Raw genomic sequence first — 24,898 nt, forward strand, 5'->3', positions numbered from 1 at the left:
GGAAAGAAAGAAAGACAGGGGAGGATAGAGCACTCGCATAGAGTATGAAGAAAGAGAGAGAGAGAGAGAGACAGAGGAGGGAAAGACGAAAGGTTTGAGGTGTGTAGCGAAGGGAGTGAGAAACGAAGGGAAACGGAATGGAGCGCGCACGCGAAAAAGGGCCCCGCGTAAATTGAAAGGGGGCACGGCTGTCTTGTTGTGTTTAAAAAGGCAATTTGCGGGCCTGAGATACGGCCTATATATTACGGCGCAACTGGTACGGGTGGTGGGAGATAGCTCGCTCGATAGCGCCCCTTTGCTCTCCTCTGGACCTCGCGGCCCACCGAGGGGAGGGGGACTTTCCGTGGGCCTTACCGGCTCCACGCTCCTCGGGCCTAGCGATGGCCTCAACTTTCTGCCTCCACCGATCTTCTCGAACCTCTCGAAATTTTCCACGGACCTGGATAACCACGCCTCGAACCTTTTTATCCCGTCAAACTTTGATTATACTTAACGCTGGGTTTATTTCATTCTGACGCATTTCGAATTTCACTAGGAAGATTAGAGAAACCGTTTATATTTCTCTCTCCTACCACTTATGTTTGCGTCAATGTGACTAGTTTTAAGTTCGCGAAAATTTTTAATCCTTCGTGTTTGTCCTTTGCGCGCTTCCGCCTTGATTTTATAAAAGAAATTTAGAAACGATGCATTCTTGAATATGTAACTTTACGATATTTTCAAAATTTTAAAACGCTAAAATTAAAGATTTTGCCGGTGCGATGAAGTATCCATAGTCTACCACACGCGTTAAGTATTAAAATTTGCCACAGTGAAAGGGTTTAATCTTCGTACAGCATGTGGCAAAAGAGCGTACTCTGTTTATTTGATTCTTGAATTGCTCAAAAATCCACGGGGCCCTCGAGCATGCCCATCGCTAGCCGTACCCCATTCGACGTGCGCCCTTGTGCCCCCGTAGCGGGGAGGGGCCAGCTACCCCCACCACCAACATCCGGCAAATGCATTTCTTGTGTAGCGCGCTGCTCGTTTGCGGACGATACGATTTACTCCCGGTATATAGTCGTATTCAAATATCTTCTTGCGGCTTGTGCTCGCCGGGGCCCCTTTGCTTTCCCCTTCCTCTTCCTCCCTCTCCCCTCTCCGCTCTTTTACGCGCGTAATTCGCTCGCGCTGAACGACCGGCTAATTCTCCGCAGTTCCGTGCAATCGAAAGACCAAAAGCTCGTTCAAGCCTGGCGGTTTAATTATTGGTCGAAGAGCAGCCCTGGTTTGTGGCTGATTTTACTTCCGTCTCTGTTCAATCCACGCGGATACTGGACACACCCGTTACATTGTGTATATACGGTTTGTGGAAATTTTCGAACGAGAGATTCGTTCTATTATACGTCTTTCGTATAACACGAGACTGTAAGATGTGTTTAAGTTGGATTTATCGAACCTAACAATGGTTATATTGTTTCGTAATTAAACAGATAATTGTACCTTTAATTTCTCCTTTTGCGATGCTTCAAAAATGCTTCCCAAATTAAAGGTCTGTTTCGTAATTCCCGCGCGACCGGCGGATCCATCGATCTACCTGTTTTACCGACGCCGTGAAACAAGTTCGTACTTTCCTCCACAGGTGTCGTTTCCTTGGCGACTCCGGTGAAGCGCTAACGAGGCAGGCTATTTGCAATTATTACCGCTAATTACCTCCACGGGTTACGCAGGTCCCACCTCCCTCTCTTCGTTTACATTCGTCCATAGAATTTGTATTTATTGTTTCTTTCACTTGAAAGAAAAAGGATCGTATTTTTTTCCCACGAAGAAGTGCGTGTGCTCCGTAGAAGAATTTCCGCGGATCGCGAATGGAGCGAGTTGGAGCGAAAGCGCATCGTGTACAAGCTCATTTGCACAGAATGTGTGACAATCGTAATAAATCGAGCGGCACGATATCGATCTCTCGAACAGCGTAGCGTTACTTACTAGCGCGATCTAGGAATCTCGCATTCCGCCGCGCGTTCGAAGGCCCCGGCGATCATAAATTCCGCGCCAGCCTCCAATTAACTTTATCGCAATCTGAACAAATTATACGGAACGCTGCCGATGCTAAATTCACCGACGCGACCGGGACAAGAGAGCGGAGAGATAGCAGAGGCCGGGCAGAAAACGAGAACGTCGAAACGACGCGGCGGAGATAACGTTTATTTTACGCGGAGGCGCGCGGGCCAACCTTGTCGTTGTACGATTCATTCTCCGTGCCGAAAGAGGGACACCTGTGTTACTCTTTTGTCTCCACGGTGAGACACTTTCCTGGACGCGACGCAACACTTGGACAGTTTTAAGACGTACCTCGTTTACCCCTTTCGCTGACTTCTCGTCGTGCTTCAGCGTTTCATTTCCGGAGAACGACGTAATGGCGGTCTCTGTTTTATCGCCGCCCTCGTATCGGGGCGCTCGGAGAATTTCCGCGACCCTTGATGCGGTCGTTTCGGGGCAACGTAATTGTATTGAAATTGAATGTTTCTTTTTTTTTTACAGTAGTTGTAGTTTCTTGGATTTGTTATACTACTTACAATTCACAGTGGTCTCAATCCTTAAAAAGTTTAAAAATCTATGAAATTTCTTGCGTTCTAATTCACAGTGGTTTCAATCTTTACAAAATTACAAAATTTGGGAAATTTCCTGCGTTACTTTCAATTCACAGTGATCTCAGTCCTTAAAATATTTCAAAGTCTATGAAATTTCTTACGTTCTAATACACAGTGGTCTCAATCTTTTAAAATTTAGAAAATTTCTGCGTTACTTCCAACTCACAGTCATATCAATCTTGAAAAAATGAAAAAATGAAATTTCTCGCTTTACCTCCAATTCCCAGAGATCTCAAATTTTTAATCTACAGCGTACACTATTCTTACACGTCATTCTCACAAAGCTTTCATCACTCTGTATTATCTCAGATATCTGTTACAAATAAAAATCCTCGTTTTCCGATCAGAAACGTTTCTCCGGGAAATTTCATTTTTCCAAGAGGGTCCTGTCGAGCCAGCCGGGTAAAATAAGAGAGCAAACGCGCGCTAGTGTAACACGAGAAGGAAACATCGCCGTGAGATGAAATACCCGCGTGTTTGCCACGCGACACAGAGGGTTGCATTTGGGAATACCGTGGAAATTAGTATACACGGGCGTGGCAGGACGTCGCGCAATTCCGCCAGGAGCTGCTCGTTACGTTGGCGTGGCGTGGTTAACAACGACAGCCACGTTTCTCGAACCGCCTCGCAATCGAGAACGAACAGTCGATTCGCTTAACGTGCTACGCGGACAAACATCGTCTTACTTCCTGCCCACGGATTAAACCACGCAATGCCTCGTGTCTTGGTGCGAACAGACGAATAAATTTCTGATTAGCTCAGCTGCGCCAGATGGAGGAAAAATTTGTTCAATTTACGAACTGCGGAAAGTAGATCGCTTCAGAATACATTTGAAAATAGAGATTTCGGTTGTTAAATAGTAAACGAAGGAGAAGAGACACCGGATGAAATTATTCAATTTTATTAGTAATTCCAGAAGGTCCGGAAGATTTATTTTCGAGCATAAATGTCAATTTCCAGCTGGAAGTAGACGTTCATTTTACGAAATAAAGTGGAACATTCAAAATTGTTCATTTCTGTCCTACATCCAGAGTATTCGGAAAACTTCCTTCGTTACTGTTTAAACTTCAAAACTCACGAAACAATGCTCCACAAATTTCAATTTTCCCAAAAATAATCCACGAGCAAACTTGTTAATTTAACCCTGCGCTAAAAATCTTGACTGTTTCAATCAATAATACTCTTCCCACCCTCGAACTTTCTAACCTCAAAATAATACACAATCTGATCCTTGGAAATGAAATTCTACATTTCTCGATTAGTACAATTTCAAACGTTACAATCCACAAGAAATGAAAAAGAATCTCGGCGAACTTCCAAGCGGAGCATTGTCGACGCAAGAAAAATATCAGCCGAATTCCAGAGTTAAGTCCACGTTACCATTCCTCCGTGAAAGGTCCTCAGAGACCGCACCGGAGCTAATCTTCGCCAAACAGACGAGGATCGATGTCACGCAAACGTTTCGTGGAACGATCACGCTGCACAAAGACGCGTGCTCAAAGGTCAATCAGCTTCTTTCCGAGCTTCTCCAAAGCGTGCTCTATTTATTTATTAAATATTTGCTCGCGTCGGAACGGAGTTGAAGACCGCCGCGGCCCGCAAGGGTTGAAGTTCACCTGGAGGAGCTGCGGCAGGACACGCGAAGAGGGAAAGGGAGGGCGAGTGTAGTCGTGGCGATTTCCGAAAATCAATGTTTACACGTCGAGGTAAATGAGACTTCCTCCTCCTTCACTTGGTCGCGTGTGTTTGTGTGTGCGTGTGCTCCGCAGAGAGACCGCGAGTGTTGACGGAACGGATGGCTGCGCAAGAAAAGCGTTCGTTCTGTATTACCAATCTAGCGGAATTTTTCGAAAGAATAACTCTCGTCACTTTTTGCTCCATGGTTTCCCCGGAATTTTTATGGGACAGCTTGTTCATTAACATAGGCGTCGTTTGCATAATTCTCCCCCCGATTGTCGATTTAGATTAGCTCCGTTTTCGCTGGAGGAGAGAGGTTAATTTATGCTTGGTTATTTGCTCAGTGTTTAACCCTTTGAATTGTGGATTTAGCTGCTCGGTTTGGAAGATTTTTCGATGTTTTTAATTTCATTGAATTTGCAGCGTGTGTGAATAATCGGAATTTATTCTACAGGTATGAGTGTATTTTGTCCAATGAATAACAGCGAATCCTTGAGTTTCTCTCCGGTAAAGTGCGCTTTTAAACGTTCTCGCATCAGCGATCAAACGACATTCCGTAAGAAAATGTAACAGCTGCAACAACAAGCACGGTACAACTTCATTTCCCAGTTACCTTACCCATATCCCCGTCGAAACAGGAAAAACCAAGCATCCCCCGTTCCAACTCGCTCTTCAGGGCTCTTTTCTCCCCATTTGCCCGTGCTTTTCGCAAATCTGCTTACAAACCGCTACGAGCAAGCACAAGACACGCTCGATTTCCGTATCCACATCGGGATGCAAATTCCGTCTCGTAGAGGAATGGTAAAAGGCAACCTTTTCCCTACCCCGTGTTCAACGTGTTACAGAACTCCACCCTTACTCTCTCTCTCTCTCTCTTCGCCTCGATTATTTCACGTGTGCACGCGTTTTAACGTGGCGCGTGTGCAATGGTAAAAGGCAACCTTTTCCCTACCCCGTGTTCAACGTGTTACAGAACTCCACCCTTACTCTCTCTCTCTCTCTTCGCCTCGATTATTTCACGTGTGCACGCGTTTTAACGTGGCGCGTGTGTAGAAAAAGGAAACGCACAGTGCGTTGAACTCGCTCGCGCGGCATTACGCACACTTCTCTCCTGAGGCCGTTTCAGTATTTGACTGTTCGACGACCAGAGCTCACGGTGTATCTCTTCTTCTCTCGCTTCTCCTTTCTCGCCGGCTCGTTCCAACGGTGTAACTCACTTTCTCCCCTCTCTCTCTCTCTCTCTCTCTCTCTCTCTCTTGCTCTTTCTCTTTCTGTTACGTATGGCCGTTGCGCTCCCGGCTGCACTTCGACTCCTGTCGAGACGACAGAACGCCATAAGCAACCAATTTAAATGTAAATTGAAAAGCAGCGCGGCATACAAATTGTTCGACTCGCCGTCAAAAAATACTGCGAGCAAAGATCAAACGGAAGACAAGACGCGAGAGGGTAGCACGCTTCTCGCTCGAGAGCACGAGCCCACCGTCGTCCCCGCGATCCCGACCAGATAGAAGCACGAGCTGCGTGAGGGAAAGCGAGTGAGAAGGAGGTTGGCTCCCTTGGGATCGTTCCTTCCGCGGACCCAGAGTCTTCTCCGCCAGGCCGATAAATTCTTCGTTAAATATTTGCTTTCGCCTGGTACCGGGCGGTTCCGGTGCACCACGCGCCGGTCGTCTTCCGCTGGAGAACCGCGGACGTTGAGATGTTGGATCGTTGGTGACTTGCTGGGAAGTTTGGAGCTCCCTTTGCTGGCAGAGTCGTCTATTTCTCCAACAATTTTTGAGTAGTGTACTTTTTTGTCAACCCTACCGGCTGTGTTACTATATTAAATATCCGAAATTTCTTAAATTTTAATCGACTATCAGAGGTTTCTGCAATCTTTGTTGGAGAACTTCTCTTATATCTCTCTGGATCATTCTTTCTCTACAAAGAATGTCACAAATAATTAAAAAATTGTGAACCTTGAGGTTTCAGTCTCTCTCGATCTCAATGTCACATAAAATTAAAAAAGTGTGAAACTCGAGATTTCAGTCTCTCTCGATCTACCTTTCTCTGCAAAGAATGTCACAAACAATTAGAAAAGCGTACTAACCTCGAGACTCCAGAATTTCCCTCAATTGCCAATCTGCGTTTTAACAATTATCCTAGGAAACCAACAGGAACCCCCTCGAAAAGGAGCTCTTAAATAATTGAAATCGACGTTTTATCAGATTCCCCTCGCGAAACGGTGCTTCTCTAAATCTTGCCTGAATCTGTATCAGCCGGCGTTATCAGCGCGGATGAAACCCGTCTTTCACGGAAATCGAGACCTTGTTTCCCCTGGCAGACGTTTCGGAGCGAACGGAAATGCGGCGAACGAATTTTTCATCGAGCCAGAGTGGCGTAGCGCTCTCGCGCCGACCCGTTGAAAAATTCAGCCGGTTTGTTCGCGAACGAGAGCCGGAAAAACGGCAATGGGACCGGGTTGAATGGGCTTCCGGTTTGTTTTTTCCTACCTTTTTTTGTTCCTCCCTTTTCTCGTTTTCGTTTGCCAGATTTTTCAGAGATGATTCTCTGATGGAAGACAGCATGTTTTCCCCCATGCTCGAGCAAAACGCTTGTGTTCCGCCAGCGAGCAAACAGCCAGCCAACGAATAATAAACGGAGCTGCACGTGTTCTCCGACATGTTGCTTGTTTCAGGGGCTTAGGTCTCTCAGTTCTCGAGATTAATTATGCGTGAGATGCCCTGTGAACTAATCGAGCAATCGCTGTGCGAGCGGTTGCCCTGCTATCGTTCCGAGGCTCAAATATTTTCGGAGATTTTGCGGCGAAATTTTCAAAGATTACAAAATAGAAATTTGCAATTTTCTGGATAAACATATTCCGCGCGCAGTTTCAAATAAAACGTTCAACCGTGAAACCATATTACGAACAAAAACTGTGCTTACGTTCTGCAGCTTTCGCGTGAAACTCGATCAAATTTAAAATCCAATTTAACTACATTAAAGCCCCATTATTACTCACAGCGTTCAAACAGCCTCCCGTCACAAAGAGAAAATTCTCAAATTTCCTACAGTTACAAGACTCGCGAAAGTACCAATTACAAACCCCCCCGAAGAAAACCAACAGACACACCCGAGGTAACCCGAAGAAAAAGAAGAAAAAAACAAAGGCGAGGAGATATAACTGAAAACGGGCAGAGTCGAAACCGGATCAGTGCGTTCTCCACGGACAATTTTCATCGACTCGGGCCGCCTCATTGCGAGGAATTAATTTCCCATTCCGCGAAGGGGTGCGCGCGGAGGAAGAGGCGAGAGAGAGAGAGAGAGAGCGAGAGGTAGAGGCGAGAGAAGGGCGGCAAGAGAAACGCAGAAAGCGTGGTTGGAGATGGTGGTAGCCACGGAGGTGGGATCGACTTACCATAATTTTGGTAGCACCGGATCGTTCCCTTCACTGGCTGTTGAATATTCCCTCGCTTATTAGAAAGGGTTTCTGTAATCGACGCCAGACACGAGCGAGTAGCCCCGGTGTGTGTAGCCGCCAGTCAAATGGATTCCAATTAAAGTAATAACGAATCCTGGGGCCCTGGGTACCGGAACGTTCCTCGTCCTCTCGTAGTCGTACGGTCGTCGACGACGTCGCAAATAATTGTGCAACGTTGGTAGCTACGTCGTCTTCTTCTTCTCCTCTCGTTTCGATTTTTCGTTCGACTCCCATCGCGGGCACCCAAACAGACGTCGAATTTAAATGGAGCGAATTAACGAAACGACGAGGCGGCGGCGGACTGTCGGTCGACGCGACGATAAATTTCTAGGCGGGAGGAACTGGTTCAGGCGGATCGCGTTCTCGAATCGAACAGGTGAGGAAAGTTTAAGGGGGAAGGGTGTTCGGTTACCTTGCAGGTTTTTTAACGTTTAGAATTAACCCTTTCGCTACGGCACGCTTGAGACGGAGATGTGTCTCTCCGATGCGTATTGGATGTTTTATTCGAGGCTGGTGTGAAGATGGAGATACGCGGGATCGAGGTTCGAACGTTTCGCGATAAATTTCCGCTCTGTTTTTGGTGATAATGATGCTTTGTTTGTGGGTATTAGACGGGCGTATGTGTACGCTGAACGAGCGCGGAGCGTGTACATACGCCCTTCGTAGCGGAAGGGTTAATTAACGTGTTGCCGGGTTGAAATTGAATGTGGAAATTTTGGTGTGAAGTGTGTTTTACCGTGGTTGGGTATAGAAATGGTTCGGGATTGCCTCGAAATCATTGATCATCGATAGATCAATTTCTTTATGTAAAAATGATCGAGGCGAATAGTAAAATCGGTAATTAAATGTCGCTGATTTCTACAGTTACGTTAGGTTACCATTATTGCGGTACCTTGAAAACGCGATCGTAATATCGCAATCCACATTATACTTTTTTAAGAGACGCTATCCCACGAATCTTCCAAATCGTTTCTCTGAAAACCGAAGACTCCTGTCAAAGAATGATTTACCATTTCACACAAAATCACCCTCTGTCGAATTATACCACCCATCCTCGCCGCTCAGCATACACACCGGCGCAAAATTAAAATCATTTCCACGAATAAAAATCCTCGAGGATACTCGCGGCTCGATCGAGACACGTCGAACGCGAGACGGTGAAAGTGTTAAGCGTCGAAGTGGTGGAAAATTGGTCTGATTTCCGAATTATCAGGGGCAATAATTCAAAAATGAACCGAGTGGAAGGGGCGTCGAAGCGGTGCACAGGATCGCGTAAATTTAAATTTCTCCGAAATGGCATCCGCCGATAGAGAGCAGAGAGAGAGAGAGAGAGAGAGAGAGGCGCTTGTTAGCACGCTGCCGGCCATCAACATAATTAACCCCCCTAAGTGGAGACGCCTGTGTATCATTATTAGTACATGCGCAGCCGATGTTATGGGGTTCGAATGTGCTTACGAGAATTTAGGGCCGCGTCAGGTGTCCTGATTTGGCCGCGCTAATGCGAAATATCCAATTAAACGGTAATGGAGCCTTTATCGCATCCGGTGACATCGGCCCGCGGAATTTCGACCCTGCGCTCACCGGAGCCCACCTTTGCGCCAGGTCCACGCGAGTCGAAAGTCTATATACGCACACAGGCCAACCGGGGAGACTAAAAATATCGGCTTGGTGTATCGTTTTCGATAATCGCGAGCTTCGAGATTTCGGGAATCATGCGGTTCGACGTGGGACCTGCGGATTTTAGGTGGGCCGCATCGTTCAAAGTAATTGGTGGAGCACGGAAATGCGTCTCACCTGCGATGCTGGGTGGTGATCTTCTTATCTATCGGTGAATTTGATAAAAAAGTCAGGAGGATATGTTGGAGATACCGCGAGGAGTTTGAAGTTTAAATAGTCGAGGTTTTTTTCGAGAGGCGAATGAACTTTGCTACCTCTGCCTTTGAATCTTTTCATTTTTTACGGTTTTTGTAAAATTACTACTACGATTTTTGGTACTTTTTAATTGGCGATTAGAAGGTGTCAATTTTTCCATTAGATAGTATATAAGGAGTGCTTGGTTTTAATTCTAATTTGAATTGGTAGTAAATTTTCTAAATGGAAACACTAGGAAACATTCTTTTGTTGTTTCAAATATTAGAGAACGAGATGAATGTCTTTTTGGTACATCCATTTCCCTCAATTTCCATGCTGCTCGTAATCATATCCCTTCGCGACACTATATTACAGCACATTACAATACCACACCCATTGATATTAACATATTACACCCTTCATATATTTCAATAGAACACCCCGTGTACACAAACCAACAATCTACATTCACCCTACCTATTAACAAATCCCTCTACCTTCACCCCAGTTACAAGTTCCCCTGTCGACACCATCTTACCCCCAAAAATCCCTCCCTAAATCCGACCTCACCTTCCCAGTTAATATTAACCGCGCATACAAACGAGTTAAACTCGTTCATCTTTCATGAACGCAATTGTAGCGAAGGACAGTTTATAGCCTACCCTTGATAAAAGAATAACCTGCGGATTTTCACCACGTTTCTGTCACTGCTGCAAATTGAGAGACGTGTAGTCCCTCAGATTACCTGGAAATTTATGTTTATCAAATCTTGTGTTAGAGAAATATTAAAGATATCTTAAATATTTGTGCATTTTAATATTCCAAGGACTAAACTCTTTTTCTTTTAATAAGAGCAATATCTGTGTACTGTTATTTAAACAATTACAAATTTTTCTTCTTTTTCCCCCCAAAATAGTGTGCAACCCACTGTCACTCGAAGTCACACAGAAGCCGGAGCTTCGACAATCTTGTTCACCCGGTACCGACACCAAAGTGAAACCAAAATTCACACTCGTCTCTCACACAACACTACCTTATATCTAAGGATAAACGAAAGGGTTAACGTCCACAACTCGTAACCCCTCTGTTCCTCGATCTTTCAGTTCGCAACGGCTACTCCTGCGTACCTGTTGCTCTATCCGAGGGCCTGGACATCAGACTGAACACCGCGACGAGAGCAGTCCGTTACGGGGTGAACGGTGTGGAAGTGTGGGCCGCACCCTCTCGCAGTCCCCACACAAATCACACGGTGTACAAGGCGGACGCTGTCCTTGTGACGTTGCCACTTGGCGTTCTGAAGACTTCCGCACCTCCTTCAGCAGTCACCTTCAATCCACCGCTTCCGGACTGGAAGTCTCAGGCTATTCAGAGGCTCGGTTTCGGCAATTTAAATAAGGTAAGCTCGCCCTTGCCTTTTGCTCGCGCGCCACTGCTCTTCTTCTTCTTCTCCTTCTTCTCCTTCTGCCCTCCTCTCTATCCCTCTCGTCTGATTTATGCGCACGGTGAAACCGACGATCGAACTTGTCCGAGGACTTGTGGGGACCGAACGAATGAGATATATTGTGATCGAGCAGCGGCCTGGCCTCTCTTTCGTCGGTTGGAGAAACGGTGACGTGGCTCGTGTCGCTTCTTACACTGGGACACGTTCCTTTTACGGTCTACCCGGCTTTACGAGCGCCCCTCTTCAAAATTAAAGGCTCATCGCGCGGTAAAACGGTCCACGGCTGTCCGGATCTCTCGACCGATAGCTCGTTCTCTTCGTATAAATTCGGGGTAATTTCGCGGGCAATTTACGAATCGAAGATTCTACGGGACCGGCAGATTCTCCTCTTCGCGGGATGTATTCCTCGGTCTTCGACGATCTCTCTCAGGTTCGCTCGTGGGAATTTGCTTCTGTAGATAGCGATACGAGCTTCGAAACACTTCCAGTATGTTACACACCGCGACGTCGAAATTATGCAGAGGTTGCGTCGAGTTTTTCTGTGGGAAATTGTCGAAGTGGTCTTTCGAAGGACGTTCTAAAATCTGCGATGGGAGTAATTCGTGAGATGGAACTGGGGTGTGTTTAACGTTTACGTGAGCAACTCCTGGATCCAGGGATTTACCAGCAGCATGGAGTGTGTAATATTTTCGGCAAACAAGCTTACGGACGTCTAATCGAATCTTCCTGGCTTACACATTTTAGAAGAGAAATTACATACGTTGTGTGTACCGTGGAGCGAGGTTTATCGTATCGAATCGGAGCTTCTTAAAGTAGGCAAAGCTTTATCCGAGTGTAAATTTCTCTACCTGCAGAATTCCATTATTTCAAGGATGCCAGGCAATGTTTGATCGCGTTATTCTAAATTACACGCTGCACGGCAATCACGCCGCTTTAAAGCAGAATTTACTGGACTTGTAAAACATTCTTAACCCTTTATAACAGGATTTTTTTTGTGAATTATTACAGATTCGAATTTTTATGAGAAACTGGTGATATTGTTTGCATTGTAGTAGAATAGAACAGCACATTGATAAAGAGTTAAATCGTCACGGTTGTAAAGGGTTAAACCAACTGTCCAAAAAATTCACCTTAAATACCGGAATCTAATATATCATTTGCAACCCCATTTCCATATTCGAAATTCTGTCGTCTCAATAGAAACCCACAAATTTCCAATTAAATCCCAAGAAACTACAAATAAAAGTCTCCTGTGCAATAAAACCTCCAGACTTTCCTCACAAACTTTCACAATACATTCGTCCACAACCCATTCCCCGCGTTTACGAAATTGCGACGTCCGAAAAGAAACTCGGTGCATCATTTCCACTCGCATTCGTCGGTACAAAATCCTCGTGCACGCGAAACTGGTCTGAGCGACTCCGCGAGGGTCGAATCGGCGGTGTAGCCGAGAGTAATCGTCGGAGTGGTCCGCGAGAGTCGCTAGGGCGAGGAAGTAACGCAAGGAAATCCGTCACGTCAGGTGGTGCTGTGCTTCGAGCGGATCTTTTGGGACCCAACCGCCAATTTGTTCGGCCACGTTGGGAGTACGACCGCGTCGCGCGGCGAGCTCTTCCTCTTCTGGAACCTCTACAAGGCACCGGTCCTCTTGGCTCTGGTCGCTGGTGAAGCTGCCTGCGTGATGGAGAATGTCAGCGACGACGTGATCGTTGGACGTTGCATCGCTGTTCTAAAGGTGAGCTTAATTCGATCGTCTCCCTTTGCGTTTAACCCTTTCGGTGGTGAATTGTGGATCGCTTCGTTTCTTCCTTGATTCGTTTAATCCTGTTCACTTGATTTTCAAATATTACACTTCGGCAACTTTTCGAATTTAACGAATTCGGTGAATTTAGTTACTTCAAAGTTTTATACACAGGTTAATTTAAAATTTGGAGGGTTTGAATGAATTGTGGATCGCTTGACTTTGAAATTTGAACACCTGGGAAATTTTTCTTGAACTTTCCTTTAGAGGCAGTATTTAAAAAAAAATTGTCAGTGAATTTAGTTACTCAAAATTTTTATGTATAGGTTAATTTCAAATTTGGAGAATGAAAAGTATGAACGAGCACCGGTGCTTTTTCTCTTAAAGTAGATTGACAATTATTAGGCTTCCACCTCGATATAAAATAATGTCGAAAATTTTATTCTACATTTCCAACTTACTTTCTTCACGTAGAATCGTCTCTTTTTCGATTGTACCACCAATTATGTGACACTCTTACTTGGTAACCGCGCAATTCCCCTTTAATCGATCTAACTTTCGAATAATTCACTTTTCCAGGGCATTTTCGGGAATCAAGTGGTTCCACAGCCTCGTGAGAGTGTGGTGACGAGATGGCGGGCAGATCCATGGGCGAGGGGTTCGTACAGCTTCGTCGCGGTCGGCAGTTCCGGTAGCGATTACGATCTCTTGGCTGCTCCTGTCGCGCCGCCAGCCACCCCCGGCGCGCCACCCCCGCGGCCAAGAGTCTTCTTCGCAGGTAAATATTTAGCCTCCGCAATATTTTCACTGGCTACCTTCTCTCCTCTTCTTTTTTCTTTCTACTCTCTTTTTCGAGAGAGAGAGAGAGGGAACGAAATGGACTTTGGCGTCTGCCGGCTGTTAAAGAGTGCGCAATTTCCGTGGGCACGATGGTGAATCGTATCTTTTCTAGACGGGCTGGGTTGTGCTTTTCTCTGCGTCACTTTTACATGGGTTAGGCTTGAAAGAGAACTTAGATGCCTTTTTCATACGTTTACGAAGCAATTTTCCGAACATTCTGTGTTCAATTCTTTCTTCTTTTTAACAATCGAGGAGTTTCTTAACCCTTTAACCATTTCGTGTAACCAAAATTTAGATGTTAAATTAAATCAACGTTGCTTCACATTCACCAGGTGTCTCAATACTCCCCAACAAAACGTTCAAATCTACCTAAAAACGTGTAAGAAGGCATACTACACTTAATTTCTCCATCAATTTAACCCTAGAGCGGTCTTCGGGTCTCTTTTGACCCATCGCTTTCTTATCTTTTTAATTACTTTTGCTGTTATCAAATTTACGTTCCCGTAACGTTACATCGAAAGTGCATTACCCAAGTTCATATGGCGTTCTGGCAACAAATATTGTTACACCTAAGACCTTTGGGTCAAAAAAGACCCCAAAAACCTCGAGTGTACAGTCGAACGAAAGAACGCACTAGGGTTAATTCCATCTACAAATACCTCCATACCCATGCAAATAAACATCCCTCCTTAATTCCCCTATACCAAGAAACAAATCAGAAATCCATAACCATAACCGACGATCTTCCCTTCCCAAAACTCGCCTACCTCCGGCAATCTCCACAAAAACCCTCTGAAAAGTGAAGCAATTCACCCCCGTCCTCGAGCTATTACCTAGGGTCCCCCAAATCGACCAAGGTCATCATCTCTTCAAAGTCGAAGGAAGAAAAAAGAAAGAATCCCCCAAGGCGGGGCGGCAGCCGTATCCAATCCTCCCGAGCCACCCAGCGATGCTTCACTTCCTCTAACATGATCGCGAAACCACTTGTGTTCTTTCAGGCGAGCACACCATACGAAATTACCCGGCGACCGTTCACGGCGCGTTTCTCAGCGGCCTCCGCGAAGGTGGCAGGATCGCGGACCAGCTCTGCGGAAGCCCTTACGCGCCGCCAGCGATGCCAGCTTCCGGTCCAGCAACCACCGCCATGCCGTCTGCCACCACAGGCACAAGTTCCACGCCTTAGCGCCCCGCCACGGATAATTCGTCGTTATCATTCTAATTATTACGATTATGACTATCATTATTCTTAGAGGAGACAGACAAGAGGAGGAGAGTAGGAGGAGGAAGAAGGGGAAAAAACCGGGAGAGCAGTATTAACTGGAACGATTATCACATTAGACCCGGTTCATCTTCCTTTTTCTTTTTTTTTTTTTTTTGTTTTTTTCTCTCATTTCGTTCGGCTTCTTTTCATTCGTTCGATGTTGTTTCTTCGTCCACGTATAAGAGAGAAAGAGATTCCAGTGATTCTACTGCTCTCGTTTGTCTGTATCGCGTTTCGATTGTAGCCCTCGAGCGTTAATTAAGCTACCAGCATTGCACGTATACGAGCGCGATTCTTAGCTAGGGAAATCTGTCAGCCGGTGACCACACTAAGATGATTCTGTCTCCGATCTTCCCTATCATCCCCGAGAAGTTTATTGCAAAATTAACGAGATCGAGACTCCGAGGATCATAGTGTAGAGAATTGTGCGCTACGATTCTCAATGTATTTCCTTCTTCGACGGTTCGTGTGATCCTTTTTAACAAGGATATTATTCTGTGCAATTGGAGAGTTTCGTTCTTCAGATATCATTCGCTGGATGAGAATGATAGTACTCGTATTGGAGACACGGATGGCGATTGATCGTGATTTGAGGATCGTAGCCCACCGTTAGGCATGTGGGACTCGTTGTACCGCTACGATCCTTCGTTTCGCGTCGTTTTCGTTTTTTTTTTTTTTTCTTCTATTTGTTTCATTTCTTCAGTTTACACGTATTTATTGGGCGAATTTGTTCGAATTGGTCGGTTCGACAGGATCGTAGCTGTATCTTAAAGATGTACATCGGTTCGTGATAAGAAAGATTCGTGCCTTTGCTACTGCGTTCCATCACGATCGAACCCTGTTTAGTCTGTATCATATCATAGAGATCGTTTTAATTCACTGTACTCCTTTTTAACGTACCTTGACAGAAGAATCGTTTCTTTTTCTATTTAACGTGCAGTCTCTGCTTCGCCTCTGTACGTATTCTTCCCGGCCTAGGAAATATGCTTCCGCGAGATTCGTCGATGTCAACTTCTTCTTTCCGTTAATTATTAATTTTCACCTTACTCGACTAAGATACGTGAATTTTTGTAAAAAAAAAAACTGAAAAAAAAGAGAAAAAAAAATAATGAAAGAAACATTGAAAAAAGTAATCAGACGTTGGATGAAATTGTCCGAGAAACCCAGTAAACGAGCCCCAATCTCGAGCGAGATCGTGCCCGGCAATCAGCGTACTCGATCACTCTGATCGAGTCACATTTTCACCGTCGATCGGCGCAAATGCCTTTCTAATGGAGCAACAGTCCGCACACCTCGAGCTCCGCGCCCAGCGACACCAGATGACTCCGTTCCAGCGCCATTTCATCCTCGACCACGTTCATCAGCCGTGCAGCCAGACCGATTGATCAACCGGGGAACGGAATTCGAGCGAATCTATCCACCTCTTGGAACAAATTGCGCCGTGTATCTGTTAAGACTTCGACCTGTAGCCGATACCTCGCGCCATAGAACCTGTTCGACCTGGTACAAAACGATTAACACGCTCACTACCGCGATAGATTACCGAATACGAAAATGTACAGTCTGTGGAAGAAAAAATTTACATGCCTAACATAAATTTACAATTAGGTAATACTCAGCAAAATGATAGCAACGTCGCAAGTTGATTGTTCCATTCTCAAAGGAACGAGTCGGTCATAGTTCACGGTATGCTAGAGAAACGATGAAATTTTCCGTGGCAGTCAACGTGTTACACTCGGCGTCACTGACGACGATTCAGGTCGAACGAAATCGAGCGATACCGCCAGCGTTAGACTCAGCACACGAACGTGTCGCCAACGAAGGAACAATACTTCTCCACCAAAATTTCACGTTTGTTCCTCGCGATCGAAGGCGGAGAATCGTGACTGCAGCCAGCGCAAGTGTTTCGCTGCATCGATCAGAAGTTCTCTGTACCGCGTAATCCTGCGGCTGCCTAAGACAGTCAGGTGATAGAACCAGCGATGCTCGTCGATGACACGTTCTACTTGGTCGATGACTCGATCCATCCCCTTAGTAACCGACCTATTTCCAGCGCTGGAAGATCACTCTCTCGCGACACACATCAGAGCATTGTGAACGTTTCCTCTTCTCCTCTGTTCCTCGGCCCTCGAGCCTCGGTTCTATTCGTTGTCCGAGGAACACTTGCCGGGGGTTACGTTAAGCTGTCGCGCAATAAGAAATGTCAATGTCTCAAGAGAGGATATATTCCTTGGCCGATGTGAAACACAGCGGCTAGGAACTGGGTGAGTTGGACGAACCGCGTTCTTGTGTAACGACACACTCGTCACGCTTTTCCTCCGCTGGCCTGGGACAAAAAAGCTCCTCTCATCCGACACTTTCAGCCCGGCGACCGCCTCTTTCACCGACTATCTTTCTGTCCCTCGAGCTCGACACGTACGCCGGAAACGCGGCTTTTCACCGTGTGGAACACCGGTGAAAGAGAGAACCTCGCGGTCGTGTTTTGCAGCCGCCAGCGAGAGCAGCTGAGTTGGTGAAGTAGGTCGGCTGTTTCGTTCGATGCAGCTGGCAAAAGGAGATTTAATCACAAGCCTAGGCGGTAGAGAGTACGAAGATTCTGGAGATGGATGCTCCGATTTGGAGCTGGTTCGAGATAGTTCCGAGGATTCTTCAAGGTTGTCGAGACGATGGATCGGTTGGTTGGTGATTTTTCAGATGGATCTGGCTACTGTGAACTTGTAGACGGCTTATGATTCACTTCTGGATACTTTTCTGAAGGACTATGCTAGATTTTCGGGTGTAACGGTGCACCAGGTGGACTCTTTCACGAATCAACCAGTTTCTAGTCGAATCTATCGGTTGGAAAGACATTTAGCTGTCGTTCTTGTCGATAATTCGAGGATCATTCGTTCTAGAGGAGCTGGAAACAAGGATTCATTGGTAATCTAGATCCTGTGGATTGGAGAAACTTGACCTATAGTCGATGGACCAAATACAGCAAGCTGTTAAAATCTTATCAAGATTCTTCACACGATGTTTCGTTCAAACTTTCTGGGTCACCGATGACCCACACCTTGTCCAACACTCTAACGCCTCAATTTACGATCTCGCTGTATCTGTTCCGTCGACTGCACATCCAAATGGAAGATGAAGCACCAGATTTCTTCAAAATTCTTTTCTCGTCCTTACCAAGTATAACTCTGCAGCCCTCGTCGTGGAGTGTTTGAACTGAAACGAAAAATTCTTTAAATCTCCCCGTGCAGAAACTTGAGAGAACGAAAAGTGCGCTCGTGGTTATTCGCCTAATTAAGGAGAGGTTGCAACGCGGTTGTTCGAGGAACGACGGGAAGAAGGTTTCTAAGACGGTTTTTCTTTGGAACGATTATGCATGGGGTCTTGATTTCTAGCAAGGACCCCACTCTACCAAAAATTTAACGCACAAATACTCACGTTAGGAGTACTTACAGGCTTCGGCGCAATTGCCTGAAGCCTGGGGGAACCACCTCGTTGATCATGGTATCCCCTACGCCAGGTTAGTATGGTGCCAGATTTGCAGCCCCGTGGTTAGCTCTTTCGGTCGCGTTTTCACATTCGAGAGAACGCGGAAAAACAAAACTCCATCCATCGGCAAATTAGATAAACTATGATATAATAGTTCACTGACGGAATCGTGTGTGCTCGTTCGATCGATCGACAGGGTGGCTGGGGAAAATTGCTTTTCTTTTTTGTTCCAGAGAGAGAGAGTGAGATAAAAGGAAAGAGAGTGAAAGGACGTTTTCTGTCGATTTCTAATCGACCATTTTTCATTCCCGTTCTGACAAGCGTCGATCAAGTTTTATTTCTGGTTCGTGGAATGTAAATGACTAAATTACAATTGTAAGGAACAATGTTATTCTTGTATGGAGTGAGAGCGTTTCACGAGAGTTACCTGATCTTGAAAGAAGATTCTGACTGTCTATGGAGAACAGTTTAACCCATTTGGAACCAGATTTTCTCTTTCTTTGATCGAACATCTGTATTTTGGTTACGATGCGAGAATTTTTCTGGGTTCGTTCGAACGGTACCAAATGGGTTCAAATCATAAGCAACCCTTAAGATTCTGGTTAACGTTCCAGCCGTGAGACTTTAGCTTGGAGAAATAAAGTCTATGCATTTAAAGTATTTTAAATTGTACAGTAAGAAACTTACAATAAAGTAATAATATTAATTCAACCTGAGGATTCCATTTCCCGTAGGATATTTTTTGAACGTGAAGAAATCGTAGAAAATGGTGTTTGCTTTCATAGTGGAGGAACCGTAACTCTCTGCACGACGTGTGCAGGCCGCCCCGCCGAAATTTCCTAGCTAAATCGGGGATATTGTGAGCTTGATTACTTCGATATAGATATTGCGTTACAGCCATGGCCGGGGGCGTGTAATCGAACTACGAGGAGTCTCGTAAACTCGATGAACTTGAAAGACGAGCCACCGTCGAAGTCCTGAAGTTCTGACGGCGCGCAATGTTAGCAGTTTGCCGTTCAGTTCGCGACCTCCTACTTCGCCTCCATCGAACGCCCACATCGTTGCTCTTGCCTCTGATCCAACGATTTCCCCCCCGTGGATAATTACTTTTCCGTGTGTAGACGCAGCTGAGGATACTCGGTGGCCGAGCAGATTTTCGAATCTCTTCGTGGAGTGGAGAATTTTCGGGTCGAAGAATGGGAGGAATTGTTAGGGTTGGGTTTGAGATTGTTGTGGTCGATGTTGAGGAGAATTTGACAATTTGGGAGTGAAAATTGGGAGAACTGTGATCGACGTGGGTGTATTATTGGGGAGTTTGAGAATTTTCCGGGTGGAAGAATGGTGCAAACTGAGAGAATTGGATTTACTAAGATTACTGTGATCGACACCGACGATCTATGGGGAGAAATTGAGAATTTTCAGGTGGAATTTGGGAGAATTGGGTATGTGTTAAGATTTTTCTGATAGATGTTGATGAATCATGGAGGAAGTACAGAATTTTTTGGGAGAATTGGATTTATTAAGATTGTAGTAATCGGTGTTGACGAATTATGGAAAATAGTTAAGAATTTTGACATAGAAAATGGTGGAAATTGTGGGTATTAAATTTAGTAACCCTCTATGGGCCGAATATTTTTCTTGACTGTAAAAGAATTTATGTAATGTAAAATTAGCAAATATCGACCTATAAATACAGAATAACAGTGAATTCAGCAGTTTCGACAATTTTATCATAACGAATACATATTGTAACTTTGAAGTAACAACGGTTATCAAGAAAGTTACTGGTTAATAACGAGACACTGTACAACAAAACGTTTATACCATTTTGTGGAAGGAAGTTCAATTATTTAATAAAATATCGATATATTAGTACGTGACTTGAAAGTTACACGGGCCCATAGAGGGTTAAGCCTTTTCGCAGGTTTGGGGGCGCACGAGCCGCTGTCCGCTACCTGAGGCCACGGGGGGTCGAGCGAGTACGCAGCTCGTACTCGGTATGGTAGAATTAAAAAAAAACAGTTACTCTACAGTTTTATAAATTTATTTTGAGACAGATGAAAATCTCCATGACGCATATCAGCATCATCCGTACTCAAGTAAAGAAACCCGAAAGACGCACCGGTGTGTCATCCGACGCCAATGTGTTAATACGATTAAACCCAGTAAAGTTGTACAATAACAGGTGTATTCGTACGTAACGAATTTCCGTATGGAAAATATATGGAGCAATGTGGGAAACAAGATGACGACAAATGCTAATTGCAATTAATTTAATGCACTTTTTAAGCTGGTACTGAATGTATGAAAAGAACGGAGATTAATGATAGCGCAGATCCGACTTCAGAGATAAACTAATCTGATCGAAAACTGAATGAATATGTCAGTTTAGTTTCAACGATATCAGATGAATATCGGAACGGCCATTTGCACTTGTTCGTCACGTATACGTGCAGTCCTCGATCAACGTTAGCCGCTATGAATTATTTTCCGGAGGTAGACTTGCCAAGCATTGTCGTAATTTTCAGACGACGAGGAGGGGAAAAAATATGACTAATGACGTTAGTTACGTGTCAGTTGAACAATAGAAATATCTTTGTCGAAGAACTTTTTTTCTTCACGGTACAAATACGGAACTGGCACTGATGAACAAAATACGTCACTGAAACGACATGTATCGGATATCGTTGAAGTTAGTGTCTGTAGAAAAATTGTTAATTGGTACAAACAGGCTGAAGGAAAATACAAACACCGTAAGACGATTTATATTTCATTCGTCCGTACGAAGAATATTATAGCGTACACCAGATATTCTGAAGGCAAATTTAGTATATTTTTGTTGAAGAAGAAGAAACGGATATATTTGGTATCTGTAATGAAAAATAATTGCATTTTAATTTCATTGGAAAAATAAACAAATCAAACTCTCTACACTTTGATTATTAAATACGACTGCTTAATTCCTAAGTACCTAATACTTCAAAAATTGTTATACATATTTATTCAAAGAAGAAATCGCCCGCAATAATTCTGCATTAATTAAAATTTCTTCAGAAAATTGACCGCAGTTTACAAAGTGTCTAATCTTAATTGACTTCTCTGCGTTTTTATTATTAAATGTAATGATTGCTTAATTAATTGCGAAAATCGTTACACGTATTTCTTTAAAAAAGAAATCACCCGCAAGAATTCTTGGTTATTTAAAATTTCTTCAGAAAACTGAGCACACAATATGTTTTGCAAAGGGTCTCGTCTTAATTGACTTTTTTCCTATTGAAGACACGCTTTCACCATGTATGCAGAGTTGAGGTCAGTACAACATTCGGTAGCAAAATGTTATTTACGAAAAATTAAGCACCAAGCCTGTGCTTTGATACTAAAATTGGGAAAATATCAAATAGTGGAGTTAATCATACTGGCTTCTGAGTGTCGCTTACATTATTGCGGTGCAGACTTATGATTCTGTGCGTAATTAGTGTCGCATGAGGATTAATGCGATTGACGGACTGTTGGAAAATATTACGAGTGAGTGAAAAATTGACACGATTGACGATTTGCCGCGTGAAAATTAAAGTATTGATTGGTAAGTTTCGAATTTCCCAAGTGACAAATTAACAACTTGTTGGTAGATTGATTTATGTCATAACTTGATGGAGTGAACAACGTTTAGGCTACTATGTCCTACTTAATTTATGCCAGGATGTAACAATGTTCGTTACATCGGTGTTAACAAATTTCACTGAGCGAGTAATGGACGGTTCGTATATTTTCCGACGAGTGAGTGTAGACTTGGGTGTGAAATAGGTGTGCTACGAAGGAACTGCGTGAAAGTATGGTTGTTGAATCAATACCAGGAAGTGTAAACTGTATTATCATTAGGCTACCCGAGGAAATATGGGGGACCTTAATTTGAATATAAACTGGTATGGGTGAAAATTAATTCAATTATGCTAGTGGACTGTTACATTACAGTAGCGATGTTTAGATTAATCTAAAGAAGTAGAAGAAATAAGTTACAAATTTATCGAGACACTCTGAAAAATTGTTCTTTTCTAATTACGCATTATACCAGTTTCTCACTAATTTCAAAACTGAATTTTAACCCTCTATGGGCCGAATATTTTTCTTGACTGTAAAAGAATTTATGTAACGTAAAATTAGCAAATGTCGACCTATAAATACAGAATAACAGTGAATTCAGCAGTTTCGACAATTTTATCATAACGAATACATATTGTAACTTTGAAGTAACAACGGTTATCAAGAAAGTTACTGGTTAATAAGGAGACATTGTACAACAAGACGTTTATGCCATTTTGTGGAAGAAAGTTCAATTATTTAATAAAATATCGATATATTATTATATGACTTGAAAGTTACACGGGCCCATAGAGGGTTAAGATTGTCGCGACGAATGTTGATGAGTTATGGAAGAATGGTAAAAATTGTGCGTTTCGAATGTTTCTTTCAACTTGAAGAAAGCACACAGCAAAATCCTCGAAAACCATGAAGCTACTCGAGAGCGTTAAAAAACCCATCGACCTCGAACGGAGCCCATTAATTCCCAGCAATGATTCAATTACCACGGCAGAGGCAGCCCTTTCAAACACCTATTCGCCGCCTTGGAACGTGTTCGCGTGCACCAGTCACGTTCCATCGCATTCAGGCATATCCGAGTGTATCCAGCCTAACCAAACCCTAACCAGACCACGGTTGCAAATCAACCCCCCGCTCCTTCGTACAGTCAAATATTAATTCGATAGAGCCGGGTATCGTCATAGTAACCGTAAACACCGATTCAAGCTTTGATCCGCGTGAAATCGTGACGTTCAGTTTCTCTGTGTATCAATTTCTAACCTTTCCACCAAAACGAACATGAGTTTCTTTCCGTTGGAGGAGGTGAAATGCGGTCCTTTGAAGCCGAGAAAGTATCCCGCGACTGTGGTCGGCACACCGAACGCGACTTGGGGCTATAGACTGCTCGAGAAATCGAACTGCAAGCTGTTCAAGGTCCCGGAATCGTTCGAGAGCTTGGACGAAGAGAAGAGGAGAGAGTACGAGCATCTGACGAAGATCCTTGAGTTCGAGGGACTCACTAACAGGAGGATTAAGAAGAAGAAAGTGTGGCAACGGGTTCAGCAAGGTATTGACGAAGGATGTTGGGGTATTGGGAGCACGTGGACGAGTATGTATAAGGAAGTTTTAGTGGTCGTTTGAGATTATTTGGGAACTTTTTATTATTGAAATTGAGTGTAATTTTTGGGAGAAAAGGAAGTTAGGGTTGGGTGAAGTTGCTGAGTGTTTGATACGGGTTCTTTCAGGCTCTGGTAAATTGAGAGTGCAGGAGAGAAAGGACGAGTGTCTACTTAATGGAGATTTATAATACAATATCTACTGTTCAATTTTTCAAAATTTGGAAACTAGCAATTTCACTTGGTCCCCTATTTTCTACTTTCACACAAGCTCTAAACAACCCTCTTTCTTCGTCAAAATCACATTAAAACCCTGAAATCGCCAGCACGAAACTGTCACTTCCTCAGATCTGCTAGCCTACCAGGACACGGTGAACGTTCGCCGCCAAAAGCTGCGAGAAGTGCTGTTAAAAGAAGAAGTAAACCTGATCCGCGAGGTAGTGGACCAAGCTCAGCACGGGGACGACGCCAGGATGGACGACATGCGTCGCAGAACGGAAGAAATTCACAAGGAACGAGAAGAACAGCGTCTCTCCGTGGTAGCAGCGAAAAGAATGCAACAGTACCTAGCCCAATACCCGGAAATCCGTCAAAAATTATCGAAAATATCCACAGTCGAGGCAAAACAAGGCAACTTAGCCCAGATGGCAGACAACGAAGCGAAGAGGCAGGCAGAAAGAGAACTAGATCACTTGTGGCACGATTTGATGCTGAAAGAAGTGGAAGCAAAGAAGCAGAGAGAAATAGAAGATGCGAAGAGACGTTGCCTGCTCGAGAAGGATACCGTGGACACTCTGGCGAAGCAGGTAGCAGGAAAATTGGCTCTGGAAGAGCAGAAAAAGCAGGTGAGGAAGGAGGACGAGAAGTTTTTGGAGGAACTATGGGAGACACTTCGCGAGGAAGAGTTGAAGAAGCTGGAGGAGGAACGAGAGAACAGAGAAAGATTGAAGGCTGACTTGCAGGAGCAGATTTTGCTGGCGAACAGGAGACTCGCCGAGCAGGCTCGTCACGAGAAGGAAATGGACAGCTTGAGACAGAGTATAGCTGCCGAGGAACTTGCAAAAGAGCAGAGCAGCATCAAGGAGACCAGCGCTGCTCTTCGTAAAGAGTTGCTGGCTTATTTGGGGTATTTGGAGGAGCTGAGAAGAGAAGAAGCGAGGAGGAACCTGGAGGTGGATCGAATAATTGCGGAATCGACGAAGGATGCTGAGGGCAGGCGCGATCTCGCTGTGCAGAAGTTCAAGGAAGTGAGAAAGAGGATGGCGGAGGACGTGGTCCAAGGAAGAGAGCAGCAGCTGAGGATGAAGTGTGAGAGAGAGCGGGAAGAA

General features: G+C 44.5%; 2 protein-coding genes across 2 annotated transcripts in view; both read left to right on the plus strand.

The window, feature by feature from the left end:
* Positions 1–14,823, plus strand: part of LOC108571974 (lysine-specific histone demethylase 1A) — a 118,679-nt gene extending 103,856 nt beyond the window's left edge. The window contains exons 11-14 of the mRNA XM_017934142.1: positions 10,719–10,936; positions 12,579–12,791; positions 13,377–13,575; positions 14,636–14,823. Coding sequence (XP_017789631.1) covers positions 10,719–10,936; positions 12,579–12,791; positions 13,377–13,575; positions 14,636–14,820 — 815 coding nt within the window. The 3' untranslated portion in view covers positions 14,821–14,823. The remainder of the gene's footprint in view (positions 1–10,718; positions 10,937–12,578; positions 12,792–13,376; positions 13,576–14,635) is intronic.
* Positions 14,824–23,253: 8,430 nt separating this feature from the next.
* Positions 23,254–24,898, plus strand: part of LOC108571897 (vicilin-like seed storage protein At2g18540) — a 2,078-nt gene continuing 433 nt past the window's right edge. The window contains exons 1-2 of the mRNA XM_017934055.1: positions 23,254–23,521; positions 23,919–24,893. Of these exons, the coding sequence (XP_017789544.1) occupies positions 23,254–23,521; positions 23,919–24,893 (1,243 nt within the window). The remainder of the gene's footprint in view (positions 23,522–23,918; positions 24,894–24,898) is intronic.

Source organism: Habropoda laboriosa, unplaced genomic scaffold (assembly GCF_001263275.1).
Source record: "Habropoda laboriosa isolate 0110345459 unplaced genomic scaffold, ASM126327v1 scaffold67, whole genome shotgun sequence".
NCBI lineage: Eukaryota > Metazoa > Arthropoda > Insecta > Hymenoptera > Apidae > Habropoda > Habropoda laboriosa.